The 18,320-nt window shown below is 41.4% G+C and overlaps 1 protein-coding gene across 2 annotated transcripts in view; it reads left to right on the top strand.

The window, feature by feature from the left end:
- PLA2G6 (phospholipase A2 group VI) overlaps window positions 1-18,320 on the top strand; it is an 80,378-nt gene that overhangs the window by 24,999 nt on the left and 37,059 nt on the right. For both annotated transcript variants that reach the window (XM_018571043.1, XM_018571042.1), the window contains exons 4-7: window positions 7,535-7,718; window positions 8,299-8,486; window positions 12,226-12,322; window positions 14,884-15,066. In XM_018571043.1, the coding sequence (XP_018426545.1) occupies window positions 7,535-7,718; window positions 8,299-8,486; window positions 12,226-12,322; window positions 14,884-15,066 (652 nt within the window). The remainder of the gene's footprint in view (window positions 1-7,534; window positions 7,719-8,298; window positions 8,487-12,225; window positions 12,323-14,883; window positions 15,067-18,320) is intronic.

The raw sequence follows: 18,320 nt of genomic DNA, 5'->3' as shown, positions 1-18,320 counted from the left end.
TGGTACAATTACTATTAACGTGCATTGCTTATCAGGCATATTAATGTATATGGATCATTTGCATTTTAGCACAGTCAACTTCTAAACATATTCTCCTCCATTGTGACAAATCATTTATTACAAATCCCAGCAAACAATCTTCCTTTTTATCTGTATGCAAATACTGGGCTAAAGAATTAAAAGTGTGCTATTTGAAAGCAACAGCAAGATCACTTTATTGGTATATACATCTGTGGCAGCAGAGAAGAGCTGTCCTGCCTTTAATTCAGCAGTATGTGTTTCACCTACAGCCTTGCCATCCCACAGTGTTTACTTACACATATGTCAATGGCGTAAAAAGAAATTAAAACTTAAAAAAATAGTACTGGAGAGGGGGAAAATGGCTGGATCTGGACCAGTGTTTGGCACTCAGCACTATCAAAGCTCAGGTTTCTTCCCATTCTATCTTGTTTAAAGACCGTTGGCCTCTCACTCTTTATAATAAGACCTAATATGTGTCACAGATCATCAGTAAAGCAGATATGCTACCTGTGGTTCTATTAGCATGTGGTCTCTTCGTTCTTGCCACAGCATGTTATGTTCCAGGGCTGGGAGGTATAGGCATCGCTGGAACTCAACTCCTGGTTTATAAAGCACAGACAGGATAAATCACGCAGCCTGTGAGTCAAGCTCACTCTTTAGCTGTGCTTAGACCCACACTTGTTGCTTGAGCATTCATTGTCACATCCTCTTCAGCATGCAGATATGAAGATATTACTTGATGTCAATACCTTCACCTCAACTTTGATTTTTATTGATCCACTGTACAATTGTCTTTCAGAATTTAACACTGGATACATACTTTGATTTAATGGCTTGAAGGAGATTTCCAACTTTTTTGAAACATCAGTGCCCACCTTTTCCATTATGCTATCAGTACTGTCCACAATGTCAGAAGAGCCCAGGGATACACCTCAGGCAAAAGTTAAAAGCTGTAGAGCCAAAAGAAATCTCACCGCTCCAATTCCTTAGCCGCCATCAGGACTCCCCAGGTGCTGGTCTAATAGGTGCGTCTCCGCCTTGGAATGTAGTAGTATACGAACAGACCGCACTATCCAGAGAATTCTAATACTTCAGACTTCATTTAAATTCTAAGCAAATCCAGTGTAACAGTGTATGTAACAGCAAATACCAACACCGCAAACCCCCAAACAGCTAAGACCTCTCACCTACGGGTGAAACATTTGAGAGATTTTAGCTGGTTGGGGGTTTGTGATGCTGGTATTTGCTGTTACATACACTGTTACACTGGATTTGCTGTGAATTTCAATAAAGTCTGAAGGATTGGAATTCTCTGTATAGTGCGGTCTGTTCCTATACTACAAAATTTTAAAGCTGTTTTACATCAGAGAACCATGTGCAGATTATGGCAAGAGAACTCCTTGTAGCCATCATCTCTTCTGCGAGGCCACTGTCTGAGCTGGCGGACTTAACTTGCAAGTAACCCATTTTGTGAATTCTTGCATAGGGTCAAGGTGTTTAGGCCTAGGACTTTATTTTAAAGGTAGTTTCCATGTTGCATTGCCATCCCTGCATGTGTTTGCTTCACAGCCAAGGACAACAATGAAAAATACGAAATACTGGTAAAATACTGTTAAAAAAAAGCAGTCTTTGGTGCACCCAACTGTACCAATTAAGTATGCAGTGTCCAGACCCTAACACTCCTCTCTGCCTGCACCCCAACCATGCTTCTCACCACCTGAACCCCAACCCTCCTTCTCACCACCAGAACCTCAGCCTCCATGAAGCATAATGAGGTTGAGCATGGGGGTGGTTTGATAGTGTTTTTCCACAGCAACACTCCTGAGGTATGTAGACTGGCCCAGGATAGCAACAACATTATTTTTCTAGCCGACTCTACATAGCTGGTTGGAGGGCATATGGTGATTAGCTGAAGAGAAGGAGGAGAAGGGTGCACGAACCACATTAGAAAGACAAGTGGCTGCTCTGTGCCTTTTGAGGAGGAGGAAAAGTTTGCATTCGCAGGCCCAAAATAAATGGATGCTATGTGCCCTTGAGGACAGAGAAGACAAAAAGGGCCAGGACATTTCTGCTAGATTGCTGATAAGGAGGGGTTGCACCACAAGTAACTCGGCCAAATAAAAAATGACTGCTATTGGTCCTTGAGTAAGGGGGAAAAGGGCGCATTAGCAGGCCAACTAAGATGGCCGTTAAGTGCCCTTGAAGAGGAGGAGGAAAAGGGCGCATTAGCAGCAATCTACAAGAAAGGGACTGATATGCGCCCTTGAGATACACGATTGTGTGTAGTTTGATCAAGGATCACATGCAATTGTTTTTGCTTGAAAATATCTTAAGCGAAAGTCAGCACGGATTCACAAAAGACAGAAGTTGTCAAAAAAATATAGTTTTTTTTCATGAGGAAGTGAGTAATACATTGGACAGAGGAATGGCTGTGGATATCGTATACTTGGACTTTGCAAGAGCGTTTGACACAGTTCCCCACATGCGGCTAATGTATAATTTAAGGATAGTAGGTATAGAGTATTCAATCTGTAATTGGATAGAAAACTGGCTTAAAGACCGTATTCAGAGAGTGGTGATCAATAATTAATACTCTGAATGGTCTGAGGTTGTTAGTGGTGTCCCCCAAGGTTCAGTGTTGGGTCCCTTATTGTTTAATCTATTTATAAATGATAGAGATGCACCGAAATAGAAACTTAAAAACCGAAATAGAAAAAATAGTCAGGCCGAACCCGATACCGAAAATGTTTTTATTTGAATTCTTTTACATTTTTTAAATATTTTATTTTTATAATTTTTATTAAATATTTTTATTTTTTACTTTACTTTTAGGGGCTTCGGGGAAATATTAGGGGTCTAAACAGACCCCTGATATTTCCCTTTTAAAACAGAAAAAGAGATTGAGAAAAAGAGATTGATAATCCTGTTATCAATGAACAGGAATCCTCTAGGAGTGTTCCTGTACATTGATAACTTTAGAATATAGTATGTTTACTACAACCACAATTATGAATGAACAGGAGTGGATATAGATCACTCCCATTCATGCATAATTGAGGATATATTAACCATATCCTCACTGATCGCTGAGTGTTTGTAGCCTGCTCTCCTCTCTGACACACACTGTCACAGGAGTCTGAGTGAGCGGTGCGAGAGGGGAGCCCAGCCTCCTGTGACAGCGCTGTCTCCGCCACCACACCGCTCTGCCGCACTGTGATAGACGGCCGAGCGGTGTGGGAGGAGAGACACCAGCCTCTCACAGCGCTCTTGTCCCGCAGCGCTCGGCCGGCTGTCACTTTCTCTCAGGAAAGAAATCAGCCAAAAGTGCCATTTTCGGCCGATATGTTTTTCGGCGGCCGATATATATCGATGAATCCCTAATAAAACCGCTGTTTCTAAAGCAAAGGGGTATAGACACCAGAGATAGAGACATAATCCTGCCCCTGTACAAAGCATTAGTAAGACCTCATCTGGAATAGGCAGTTCAGTTTTGGGCACCAGCTCACAAAAAGAATGTTGTGGAACTGGAGAAAGTTCAGCAAAGGACAACTAAACTCATAGGAGGCATGGAGGAGCTCAGCTATGAGGGAAGATTAACTGACCTGAATTTGTTCTCTCGGACGATTAACGGGGGACATGATCACCATGTATAAATACATAAATGGTCCATATAGTGAGCTTGGTGCCAAATTATTCACTTTAAGGTCACTGCAAAGGATGAGGGGGCACTCTTTGTGTCTGGAGGAAAAGAGGTTTAACCTTTGCATATGGAAAGCATTCTTCCCAGTTAGAGCTGTGAAAATTTGGAATAGACTCCCCCAGGAGCTAGCTCTAGCTAGCTCAGTTAATTGTTTAAAAAAAAATCTGGATGTATTTCTAAATGCACAGAATATTACTGGATATTGAGTTCTTATATGTATATTAAGCACCAGATATTGTTGATCCAGGGAATATCCTGTTTTTTCTCCCTGTTGGAGCAAATTGAACCATGCTTATGGTTTGTTTTTTTGCCTTCCTCTGGATCGACAGTGGGCGTTCTGTTTTAGGTTTTTCTTCTTAATTTTTTCTCATCTGTATAGGTTGAACTCGATGCACTTGTGATGAACTAACTATGTACCCACGTGCCTTTTGCTGCCAACTAGTATCATTGAGGTGCTGCTCCCGCCGAGCTCCTTGGTGCATAGTCATGTGTTTTTTCTCATGCATGTCTCATGCATGAGAGGAGTCTCATCAAGACATTGTGGTTGGTCTCACCGACATCTGTCTGTCCCATACACTCCCCGTGTGATAGTCCCAGGACTTTACCATATTTCTGTGTGAATACAGTCCTCAGCACTGCTCAGCAGCTTTCCTCAGCTCCAAGCGGTTCAGTATCCACCCCTCGTGGGTCACTGTCCCCCTCTGTCTCCCCGACAGGCATCTCAGGGTCACGGATCCTCTGGACCTTTCCAGCCTTCCTGGCTGTGTCCCTTGTGCTCACGCACGCAGCAGAGTCGGCCTGTCGTTGTGTGCCTCTTGCACACCCACAACTCTCCCTAAAGCACTGGGCTGGCTTCCTAATAAGGCTGCTCTCAGCCACCTGATCAGCTCAACCTGGCAACTGGCAACACCTGGTGCTAATGTTGCCATACTACACCGTGGCATTGCCATGCACTGTTATCGGGTGTTTGTGTACTGTTCTGACCCCTGAAGTTTATATTTTGAATTTGGGAATTATTGGGACACAGGGTTAGGAAGGGGTTTGGGGAATGTGGGGTTGTGATTTTGAAATGTTTTTGTGCACTCTTTATTGACATTGTATTAGACCAATTTAACACAATACAGGGTGGTACTGCGTAAAAAGAAGCTCAAAAAACTATACTAATAAACTGTTGTACAGAATTAGAGTCTTTAGCTTTATTTTTCCTAAGGGGGAACTTTCCTATAGCTTTTGGACCTGTTGTGGCTGCTACTGCCACTGGTCAATTCAGGCCTATAACCGCTGGATAAAAAATTAGTTGTGGCATCCAAAACTACCTAAAAATACGTTTTCACAAGTTGTAATGAATCGGATTTGGGTGCTGCTGTTGTATTTCAGTCAAACAATAATGTAAAAGTAAAAAAATCAAGTACACATACAAAATTTGTAATGCCAGAATACGGTGTTACTGATGCTGTCCATGAGAATCATGCTGTTCCGAAGCCATCTCCCGAGCACGTAATTGAATGAATTGGTATTTTTATATTTTGCCCTTTAAGTCGCATTAAAGGGAGGACTCTCTCCCCACTATATGGTATTCAAAATATATTTTTTTGAATTGGTACATGCCCCTCATGTCAGTGATCAGCTTCCTATGCCCTTTGCTTAACAATCCTTTGCCTAATAGTCTTCAAAATAACCAGAATTGATTTCTGTATATATTAGCAAATGTATATACTGCAAATATTAGCCCCACATAGACTTTAATGAGGTTCGGATTTAAGTTCTCAATTTTCAGACTTTATAAATGGGTTTGATGGAGACACCGTGAACCGAACCCAGACACATTCGCTTGTCCTTATTCTTTAGTAAAAATGTGTTGGGCATTTTTTTTGTTATCAGGGAAGTGGCCTCCCATAACCACCTTTTATCCATTCTTTTTCTTAGTACAAATGTTATCAAATTCAAAAGGTAGCTGCTGGTGCTCAGCTGTCACTCTAGGGCTTTCTGTTTTAGTATAACAAGGAGTACCCTTATTTTAATCTTTGTAGGATGCCTACTCCTTGCAGTGTTGACACATTATTGAGGAGTATTTATCGTTACTAGAGCAGACAAAATCTGGAGCAGCTGTGCATGGCAACCAATCAGCTTTTCTCTTCAGTTTGTTCAGTTAACCTTTGAAAAAGAAAGATAGATGCTGATTGGTTGCCATGCACAGCTGCTTCAGATTTTGTCTGCTCCAGTATTGATAAATGTCCCTCATTAGGTCCTTCTGCCTGTCTTTGTACTAAGGGAGGAGAATCTATGCAAGATCAGAGCAAGTCAAACCCACCCCTGACTCACGGATGGATTACCTGAATACAGCTGTCCTCATTTGAAGATGTCCTTTTCCAAGAGTGTCACATGCTTTTTTACTTTGGTGAGCTTGGTTGTTTAGTAAAGATAAGTTGTATGCGTGGGCCCCCCAAGTTCACCCAAGCAAAACTGTCAACGACACACCCTCTCCTGACCCTATGCCCCGCTGCAACTGATTTGGGCTGGAAGGGGTAATGTCACTGACAGATTTATGCGGGCTGGGGCACACCAAGCCTATCCACATCACTATTAAAGATATGCTAATTTAGGAGCCAATCATGCAAAAATCTAAACTCTTTTTCTTACAGCTGTAACCTTTAGGGTTATCCTTTTCCATTGGTGAGCATCTGAAAAGCACATACATGGCAAATGTTCAAAGAACTAAAGCCAGAACCTTTTTTTTTAGTTTTGTATGGAGTAAAGGAGGGTTGCAATCCCTGTCTCATTGGGGAAATTTCTCTTGACTTCCTGCCTGGTAGTCACAACAGGAAGTGAGTGTAAATCCCTGGTGGTCAGTAGAGTCAGCCAGCAACTAATGTCCCCATTGGGAGATTTCCCAACTATTCCTGTTCTGATGAGAACCCACAATTTGTGATTTTCTTTCACTTTCAGTGATGAAGGTCACCAGAACAAGTAGCTGCAATAGCACATAAGGCACTTTAGCAAGTCTGATGTGACTGAGGAATGCTCAGCATTATTACTGTATGCTGTGTCAATTTCACACAGAGAGTGTTATTTGTCAAAACTTAAGCAGACAAAATCTGAAGCAGTTGCACATGGCAAACTGTGTGCTATTATGGGCACCTTCTCGAGATTATGTCTTCTCTGGTTTTGATAAATTATCCCAAAGTGTACAGAGGGAAAATAATCTTTGGTTATCTTATCTAATGCAATCTTCACAGGTTTCACACAAATTCAACAAAGCACAGGTCATTTCCCTTTAACATACATGTATGCTGGGTTACATATACTCGAGACAAAGCCAGCATATACTGTATACACTGTGTGTGTATGTGTATGTGTGTGTATATATATATATATATATATATATACATGTACATGTACATACACACACACACACACACATATATATATATATATATATATAATATATTGTGCATTTTCAATAAAATTGCATAGGTTTTTATTACAGAGAATACTGTGATAATATCTCCCTGCCAGCTTATCGGACAATGGATGAGTGGGAACACACGAAAAAGTCATCAACTCTGCTAACTCTGCACTCTTTTCCTGCCCTCATGTTCCCTGCCAGTACATTTATATACAGCAGAGCCTGATTATCCCCTAGCTTTGCCAGGTTTGAGTGCTGCTCTGAAGAGGATGACAGAAGACTGATAAAAAGGAATACACAAATGCAAGTCTCTTAGTGTAATTTTTTGTATCATTGTGCCGCTCTGTGTATATGACTGTTTTTTCAGTAACTATTGTTATATATATGTGTGTGTGTGTTTTTCTTAGGAGTGTAAATAGCACAGAGTGCGATGGAGGCTGCACCCCACTTCATCTGGCCTGCAAGAAGGGTGACGTTGAGTGCATTCAGGAGCTGGTAAATGACTGCCAGGCTCGGCAGGACATTGCGGATTTTAATGGAGAGACTGTGTTCCACTATGCAGCCCGTCAAAACAACCCTCATGTTATTGAAGTTAGTACTTTCATGCTGCATTTTGGATGCCTTTATTTTGTGGTTTGTCTATTGATATAATTTATTATCATACCTGTGTGGTTTTCCTGTATTAAAGCTAATCTAATCTGAAATCAATGAAAACACATATGAATGTTTGGCGCACAACACATGTCGATGCTTATCTCTTCTAGCCTCTATGCAGCCAGTACCGCATTACAGTGCTCAAGGTAGGCTTTCTGATTGGAGCCTGGTGAACCATACCTGCGCAATGTATATTGGCACAACTGCTTATAGTCTCTCATCAGGGACTAGTGTAACAAGATGATAAAGCAGCAGCGCAGTTGCTAGAAAGTTTATACCTAATAACAGGACATGTCTGAACAGGGTTCCTCATAGGAGGATCACCAGGTATTATTTGAATGATAGATTTAACAAATATAACACGTTAAAGATAAGATATTTTGCGTGATCTACTCCTGAAAACTAACCAGTGCCCATTCCTGAGTATATTGGTTAAAACGTCATGCTTGTCCATGCTTCCCAACTTGTCCTCTTATCATGTTCTGCATTTAACCATTTTGTTTGTTCACACTCACAGATCCTGTGCTCTACTCCGTCTGTTGGTATTAACCATCTGAGTAACAGCAAAGAGACTCCACTGCATGTGGCCTGCCGTATGGGCAAATCTGAATCAGTGCTGGCATTGCTGCGCTGCCATGCTCATTGTGATATCATAGGAAAGGATGGATACCCAATTCATACCGCAATGAAATACACAATGAAAGGGTAAGGTAACTGCTTCATATAACAAGACAGCAGTCCAACTAACCATTTGTCAACATGCTGGGTTATCTTTAATAGCCTATTAAATAAGTGGACCATTGTGATACAAGCCATAATTGTGGTTCATTGTAATCAAACAAATTTCAATTATTTGAGGTGTCTGAAGCATGCAAAAAAACAGATGCACAGATGGAAAGATGATGAAAGAAAGGCCATCATTTTATGAAATAACTGGTACCCTACATTCCTTTATATGTTTCGGCTCATCTGCTGATCTTCAAAAGCCAATCATGAGCAAGCATTGGGAGCTTGAACATCTTAAATTGTAGGTAAAGCCAAAACTTTTTTTAATTTTTATTTTGGATAGAATAGAGAATTGTTAGAAACCTATCAGGTTTTTTCTTGCTGTCTGGGTCCGTTCGTTCCTGTCCTAGAGGCAAAACCGGAATTATGAGAACATCTCACCAAATCAAGGGGTAATTCCCTCCAGTGGCGTAACAACCGGGGGGGCAGCAGGGGCGCGGGCCCCGGGCGAAAAGTGAAGAGGGCGGCGCGGGCGCCGGCCGAAAATGGCACTTTCGGCTAAATGCCGAAAATGATATTTTCCTGCCGTTTTGTCGGCGCGGCCATGATTACTTTCATCCCCGCTGCGACACAGAGCAGTGCCCAGCAGGGATGAAAGGAATCAGAGAGAAAATGACAGCCGGCTCTGAGGTCAGTGGTGGGGGGGGGGGGGGAGAAAAAAAATTTCTGCCCCGGGCGCCCAGAACTCTGGTTACGCCACTGATTCCCTCTTAGATATTTGTCACCTGAACGGATGTCTCCATTAGAAGATAAACCCTCACCTTCTGTTCCCGTGACATCTCTAAAATGTTGGATCTCCCATCATTTTCTGTCCCCAGAACAAATGAGGGGTGCATCCTTTAAGGATATAGACAACAACACAACCCTGAAAGGGGTTTTAACACATCCACACTCCAAAACTTTCCGTTCAGGTTAAGTTATGACGGAGTTGTATTTTTTTAGACAACTCCATGCGTGTATTCATGATTTTATTTAGGATATAGATGATGATTTTCCAATTTCCAGGACACTTATTGAAGTATGGCTTTCAAAGAATGCAACAGAAAAATAAGAAATAATTTTGTGTTTTTGAAAACCTGCTTGATTTACATGGATAAATAAAAAAGGTTGGCGTTTTTTTTTTTTAATCTTACACTTTGTGCTGTTTATCTGTTGCAATGAATGTATGACCAACTGCCACCTCTGTCTCTTTTATTAAAGCGACTCTGTCACCAAAATAAAGGGTTCCCTGCATGAAAGACATAACGCCCATGATGCCAATCTCTACAATGATGAAGAAAAGGCTCATGCTAAAAAAAACTTCTGCAGAATCCAACACTTCCGGGAATGTTGGATTCAAGATCCCCCAGGACACTAAGTAGTTTGATCCAATGGCCCCTTAGTCATTATTGAATCCTGTATTGATATAGGGGGTGGGCAGTAAGAACCAAGTGAGTGACAGATACCAGAGAATTGACACTCTCACAAGCGTTGGATTTTGCAGGATCTTTAGCAGGCTTTCTCTTCACTACTTTGGAGATCAGGGGCTTAAAGTACCAGACAAACTGCTGAGAAATATTACACATGTGTGCCACACTTCTATTTTTCTGTTTCTTGCTATATACAGCGCGGGCGCGTGTGTGTGTGTGTATATACACCAATCAGCCATAACCTTAAGACCACTGACAGGTGACGTGAATAACATTGGTTTTCTCCTTTTAGTAGCACCTGGAAGTAGGTGGAATTTATGAGACCGCAAGTGAACATTTTGTCCTTTAAGTTGATGTGTTGGAAGCAGAAAATATGGGCAAGTGTAAGGATTCAAGTGACTTTGACAAGGGCCAATTTGTGATGGCTGGACAACTTGGTCAGAGCGACTCCAAAACTGCAGCTTTTGTTGAATGTTCCTGGTCTGCAGTGTTCAGGACCTACCAAAAGTTGTCCAGGGAAGGAAAATTGGTGAATCGGTGACGGGCTGGCCCGTGTAGTCTGTAGAAAGGTATCTGAACACAGTGCATTGCAATTTGCTGCGTATAGGGCTGCATAGCCGCAGACTGGCCAGAGTGCCCATGGTGGACCCTGTCTGCTGCCAAAAGTTTCTACAATGGGCACATCAGAACTGGAGCACTGAACAGTAGAAGAAGGTGGCCTGGTCTCATGATCAAATTTGTTTAACATTATGTGGATGGCTGGGTGCGTGTATGTTGCTTACCTGGGGAAGAGATGGCAATGCACTATGGGAAGAAGGCAAGCCGGTGGAGACAGTGTGATGCTTTGGTCAATGTTCTGCTGGGAAAGCTTGTGTCCTGCCACTACTTTGACATGTACCACCTACCTAAACATAGTTGCTGACCATGTACACACCTTCATGGAAACAGTATTGCCTGACTCAGTGGCCTCTTTCAGTAGGATAACGCACCCTGCCACACTGCAAAAATGGTTCAAGAATGCATTGTGGAACACAACAACGAGTTTGAGGTGTTGACTTGACCTCCAAACTCTCCATATCTCAATCCAATTGAGCATCTGTGGGATGTCCTGGAAAAACAAGTCCAATCCATGGAGGCCCCGCCTCGCAACTTACAGGACTTAAAGGATCTTTTACTGATGGCTTGGTGCCCGATACCTCAGCATACCTTCAGAGGTCTAGTGGAGCCCATGCCTCGACAGGTCATGGTTGTTTTGGCAGCAAAAGGGGGACCTAATGAATATTAGGTGGATGGTCATAATGTTATGGCTAAATTCAGGTGGTCATAATAATCTGGCCACTCAGTGTGTGTATATATATATTATAGTATATGCTGTATGTCTCTAAGTGGTGAATACCTGTAATTAAATGTTTTTTTGTTACAGCATATGGAAGTAGAAGAAATATCACCACAAGTAACACCTACAAGTGGTCACCTACTTTGGATCTTGCTAAAAAGCATAAAACTGTTGTTCAGCTATCACCTTTTTAAAGAAATAGAGAATAAATATCCTTTGCTCCAGTGGCTTCACCAGGGGGTTGCGGGGGAGGGGTGGGGCCAGCTCCTGGGTTACACCATTGGAAGGGGTGACACCAAAATGACTGACAATCATTTTGGTGTCACCCCCTTTGAAAAGGTGGGCACTCGGTCATAGATTACGAGAGAGGAGGGGACCCGGCGGGTGAACGTCCCCTCCTGTCTCTGCCGGCGCTCAGTTGCCTTCGACAGAACACTGGCATCCATCACCAAGATGGCCGCTGGCAGGTTACAGTGCGTGACGTCATCACGTGTGTGCGCGATGACGTTGCGCGTGTGCGATGACATCTCGGCGGGGTGTCACCTGATGGCCGCGCCGGGTGACACCATGCCTCGGGATGCCCCTGCTGTGTTCTAAACCTCACTTTGGGTTCTAGCATCACAATAGGAATTAACAATGAGACACTTGAGACTACAAATATAAAATGAACCCACACTAATGTCATTTGTATTTTAGCCACATAAGTTACAAAAATGCAAGCACCACATTTGGCCTATACACCTGGCAGGCAGAGTCTTTACAGAGAAAATCCAGTAATAAGCCTAATCAACCTTCATGTAAAAATAAATAAATTGGAGAAAGAAGGTCTTGATTATGGAGTAGCTAATGCATCAGGAAATGTACACTAGAATCTTGTTAAACAGCAAATAACATACTTATTTTTTCCCCCAAGATGTGCAGAAGCAATACTAGACTTTACTGCCACACAGGCCAATGCTGAAGATCCTCGGTATAGGGCAACTCCTCTTCATTGGGCAAAGAATGCTGAGGTACAATATTAATGTGCATGGGCTACTATAATCCTCATACTACAGGACAGACACTTGTGATTCGTCATGGGCATATACAGCAACCACACATACTGTGCGTTGCCTACAGTATCGCATTTTGTATATTGTGGATATGGCTTATACTGGATGAAATAGATAAAACACAAAAATTATAATAATGCTCTCTGAAGCAATTTCTTCATCGTTCTTCGAGGGGCACAGCTCTGAAGAATTCTGAGACATAGGGTTATGCTACTGCCTTCAGAAAAAATAGAGACTAGGCAAAAAAATTAAAAGCCTGCCAACTTTAAAGAAGAACTCCGGGCATAATTATTCTTGACATTTGCAGTGCGGCTACTCCCGCACTGTAAGTGTTAAGTGCTTGTTTTCTAGCCGGCTGGCTGCTAGACTGGTCCCTGCCTCCTCACTCCGGCGGTCTAAGGTCCTATCAGTCATCACGTCCTATACGGTGTATAGGTTATGAGACAGCTGAGGGCCATTCCATTGCTGGAATGGAGGAGGAGACAGGCGGCAGGGAAGGGAGTAACAGCCAGCCGTCTTCAAGGTTAAGGTGAAGATAACTTTTTATTTTCATTCCTGGATGAAAAAAAGCACGTAACCCTTGCAGTGCAGGAGTATTGTCACTGCAGGGGTTAATTATGCCGCAGTTCTTCTTTAAGAGCATAACCCTTCCCACCTCAAACCTACCAGTTTTGCTTAGTGTCCTTAGGAGAATGTATGCATCTTTCTCTTCTGCTTTTTTATTTGGGTTTGTTTTGTTTCATCAGTGAGATTCTATTATCAAGAGCTGCTAGATGATTCATACCAGATAATGTTAAATCCTGGAAGTTTCTCTAGATAGCAGACAAAATTGAAAGGTTTATGCCGGATAAGTTAAATCCAGCAGGTTTCTCTAGTTGTCAGGAAGCAGGTCGTTTCTGGTCTCAGTACTGATGCAGTGGATCCGGATTTCCCACGGTTATCCCTTCATTTAAGAACCCAGACCTTCCCAGTCACAGCACTGAAGATCCTTCCTGCAATGATCCTATGTTGCTATCTGGTGAGGCATTTCAGCTACCATTTCGGAGGTCAGGTCGGTTTTGTCTGGGGATTCCTCTTATGTTGGTAGCAGGACCATGGAGCTTGTGAGTACTCTATGTTTTTTTTCCATGCAGAGATGGCACCTTCCCTTTTTTTAACTTTTACTGTAGACTATTGTTAGTATTTTTCTTAGCCTGTTTTTGACTTTACAGCTTTTTTAAAATTTTTTAAAACTATGATGCATTTGCTTTTTACTCTCCTTGCATGTGCACTTCCTCAGCACAGCCGCGTTGAGCCAGGCAGTTGCTGTCCCCAGACATCTAGTGAGGATACACGCACCACCTCTCCTCCCACCCTCAATTCACACAGTTGTGAGGCCCCGGTGGAATGCTTGTGAGTCACCAGTGGTGAGACACCTGCTTTGAGAAACTGACACAGACTCTGAGGGAAGTGGAAACAAATTCTGCTCTATATCTCCGATAGACTCTGCTATGATATCCTGCTGTCCGCTGTGAGAAGTGGCACAGTTCTGTTTTCCTCCTGATAATTCACAGTGGTCGGGGTTGTGAGTATTCTAGGAAAAAGTGCTATTTACTCCCAAGCGGAGGGACATCTGCTCTGGAACATCTGACGATGTACCCAATCTGGTGTGTGTTCTACCTGTAAGATATAAACCACAATTGGGAAACATTGTGTTAATTGTCAAGGTTCTCATTCATCCAGGTCACGGTATATCTGTAAAAAATAACTGGACTTGCTGTGTTTGTTCTTGAAGTCGTTTCACAGCAGTTTTGGCAGAAACATTCTTCAGACAGCTGTTTGAGTATTTGTTTCACAGTTATTTTTTTTGTTGAGCTGTTTCTTCTATTTGTTATGGTGCCCGCCCTTCTGTTTGGACTGCTTTTGGGCATCCCTATGTCTGAGAGTTCTTCAAAGCTGTGTCTCTCGATGGACGATGGAGAAAATAGGATTTTGTTCTTACTATGAAATCCTTTTCTCAGAGCTCCCTCCCCTCATTCCCTTTAATACTGCTTGCTACAGCTGGCAGGTGGGAGGGGTTATGATCTTAAAGTGGCAAGCTTTTAATTTTTTGCCTGCTGTCCATTTTTCCCGAAGACAGCAGCATAACCATATGTCTCAAAATGATCCGTTTTCATGCTTTTTCCTCTATGGCCCATCTCAAGATCAGCTGCGTTTGTGCCTCTTCTTTACTCCTCCCATGGTCCATAATCAGCTACCATTCTGTTATTTTTATCTTTAATTCGCATGCACAATTAGTGCACAGGAAATTGGCGGTATTGAGCCTAGTAACCTTTTAATTTCTAGGCTTCAATTTTTCAATCCCCACAGCATTTTAGAAAATACAGTGAATGTGAATGCTCTGCGCAACTCTATTCATTTTCACCTGACACAATTGTATACATGAGCCACCAAAATTCTCTGTATAGAGTAAATATTTTCCATTAGGTAGCCGTAGATTTGCCATTATAACTTCTAACAGTACCTTCTCTGTTGTATAGATGGCTTTATTGTTACTTGAACGTGGTAGCAATGTAAATGCACTCAGTAGGACATCAGAAACCCCATTACACATAATGGTAAAGAGGAGCCGTTTTGATTCTGCCATGGTTCTCTTAACTCACGGAGCAGATCCCAACTCCAAGGGAGAGCAAGGAAACACCCCTCTGCACCTTGCCATGAAGGTAATACACAATCATACTCTTTTGTTGTCGGATAGTAGAATTAAAATGGAAACATGCATACTTTTCAATAACCTGTTAATGAAGAGTTAAAGTAGTAAACAGTAGAGGTGCTCCAAAATGAAAATTGAAAAAACGAAACTAAACCAAAATTTAAAAAAAATTTCAGACTGAAACCAAAAATGTTTTTTTATTTTAACTTTTTCACATTTTTAAAAATATGTTATTTTTATAAACTTTTGAATGTTTTATATTTTATTTCATTTTTTATTAAATATTTTTATTTTTTATTTTACTTTTAGGGGCTTTGGGGAAATATTAGGGGTTTAAACAGACCCCTGATATTTCTCTTTAAAACAGAAAAAGAGAAACAGAGTCCTCAATCTCTTTTTCTGCAGCCCCTGTTATCAATGAACAGGAATCCTCTATGTGTGTTCCTGTTCATTCATAACATGAGAACAGAGTATGTTTACTATAACCACAATCATGAATGAACAGGAGGTGATATAGATCACTTCCCATTCATTCAAAATTCAGGATATAGTAAACCTATTATTTACAAACAATCAGCGACCACTGATCGCTAAGTGTTTGTACTCGCTCTCCTGCCTGACACGCTGTCACAGGAAGCTGAGCGTGCAGAGCTCAGTCTGCTGTGACAGCGCGGGCTGTCTCCGCCCACACCGCTTTCCTCCGATCTGTGACAGGAGGCTGAGTGGTGCAGGGAGGAGAGACGCTGGCCGCTCACAATGCTCTCCTCACCCAGCGCTCGGCCACCTGTGACAGGAGAGAAAGAACGGAAGCACCGCTATTTCGGCCAGAAAATGACACTTTCGGCATTATGCCAAAAGTGCCATTTTTGTCCAATATGTTTTGGCGGCCGAAATATCGGTGCATCCCTAGTAAACAGTCAGGTGCATACTATTTTGTTTTTGTATTGTGGTATGAAACCAACTCATTTTACATTGTTTTTACAATTCTACACTGACATATATACATGTACTAGTTTTTTATATTCCTTCTCTCTTGTCTCTGGTTAAATTAGATGTATAGAACTTTTTATGTTTGACCACTCTAGGAAAACTGAGATGAATGCTGTGAAGATGCATTCTTACACTTTAATCACCATAGAATAAGCTCTTCTACATATTTAATAATTGCTGCATCACAGCATGCATTCAAACAAAATGATGATTCCATGTTATTTAATGCCAGACAGAGCGTTCAAAAAATAAAAACATCCTTTTATAATACATAATGAAACATACTAAAAACATATAACTTACAAATTATGCAGCGCCTTCTGCAGCCTTCAAATTAAATTGGCACACTAGCACTTATACACTTTTCTAGGCCCAGCGCAGAATCACTTATATCTATAAAAACATACCTACACTTTCCTAAGCCATACAGGTCTTCCCACGCTCCTTTATATTTGTAAATGCACTATTCAGTTATATTGTACCCTTCATATAATATAAATGGGTAGCTACCTAATTAATATTGCTTTTACTGTAAGTCCAGGGATGTCAATGTATTATTCCAGTGTAAATTTCTATTTATACTCTTGCAGCTTTATCCTAAAGCATCTGGTTCCAATGTGAGACTGGAGTGTTAGCAGAACTTTACCATGATCCCCAGTTGGGGGACTGTTTACGCTATGGGCAGAGTCCACTTATTAGCTAGCAGGACCCGCTGAGGACTAGTCTCGTCATCTCAACCTCGTGTCGCTCCTCCAAATCACTCCTCCTTTCACTGATGCTAAGTAAGCTTGAGGCACAGCCTCTGTGACTTGACATCTAAGTCCAGCATTTACAGCAAAAGCACTTTAGCTTGACAGCTTGATTCAGCACCTATTATACAGCTACTTTGGTTTGACTGTTCGATACAGCATTTACTATACACCAACTGTGGTGTGAGTGCTTTCTGGTATACTGCTAATACAGAAGCAAGCTTACCTAGCATCAGTGTATGGTGGAGTGATTTGGTCCCACTAAAGTATACCAAGAGGCCTAAACAATCTCAGCTGTCATCTAACATTTTTTTAAACTATTCTTGTAATATTAAAATAAGCACATAGTACAGGACAGTGTTCAAAGAGAGAGGTGAGAGGGACTCTTCCAAAACGGGATACAAGGGCAGCAATAAAAATCTGACAGACGTTAACCCTTCCCCACTCTGTTCAAAGCTATTAAAAAAAAAAAAGGAGAAATATTGTGAGAGTAAAATGCGCTCTTCCCAAATACTTGGAGCCTACAGGTGTCACATGCCAGCTCTGTAGATTGACAACTGACCGATCACAAACCCCTGATCATTCAGTTCACGGTCAAAAATAGGTTTGGCTTTAGTTCTCTTTTAAAACAACCTGCTGTCTCCAAATTGGACTAAAGTAAACCCCCAAATTTTGTGCTGGGGTATTAAACCCCTCTAAGCGTCAGAACTATACCTGTTATAGCTACAAACCAGACAGTACAAGACTTCCTTTTTTCATACAGTGCTAAAAACATATTAATATACAAAAATATATATAAATCCCCCAACTTTAATTAGTATATTCCAAGTAAAATACACTGGCAAAACAATTGTACATAAAAAAGCAACGATATAGTGCATAAACATGTCACATCTATATAATAAACAAATGCCTATACATACAGGTGAAACTCGAATAATTAGAATATCGTGCAAAAGTTCATTTATTTCACTAATGCAACTTAAAAGGTGAAACTAATATATGAGATAGACTCATTACATGCAAAGCAAGATAGCTCAAGCTGTGATTTGTCATAATTGTGATGATTATGGCTTACAGCTCATGAAAACCCCAAATCCACAATCTCAGAAAATTAGAATATTGTGAACTTTTGCACGATATTCTAATTATTCGAGTTTCACCTGTATATCTAATAAAAAGTCTTGTAATAAATGACACAATAATGTCATGGGTTTCATCATTTTTCACTGAAAATGTTTTTTTAAGTAAAGCTCCTTATCGTGGTGTGTTAGCTTTGTTAATTGAGCATACTTTTTATTCATTAGAAATATGTAAAACTCACATTTGAAGATGCTTGCTATTAGCACAATCTTGAACAGGCTAGTATCAGTCTCCCACGAGTTGGCATGTAGGCATACCCATGTACCAGCATGATGACATCCCCCCTCCACTCATCTGATGATTTCACTCTTTGCAGACGGGGACATTATTACACTAGAACATGGTTTGTTTACATGCTGCCTCATGGATGTTATGTCTACTG

Source organism: Nanorana parkeri, unplaced genomic scaffold, assembly GCF_000935625.1.
Source record: "Nanorana parkeri isolate BGI_ZX_2015 unplaced genomic scaffold, ASM93562v1 scaffold1659, whole genome shotgun sequence".
NCBI classification, from domain to species: domain Eukaryota; kingdom Metazoa; phylum Chordata; class Amphibia; order Anura; family Dicroglossidae; genus Nanorana; species Nanorana parkeri.
Note: the sequence above shows the minus strand (reverse complement) of the source record. Positions and strands in the feature narration are given on the sequence as shown.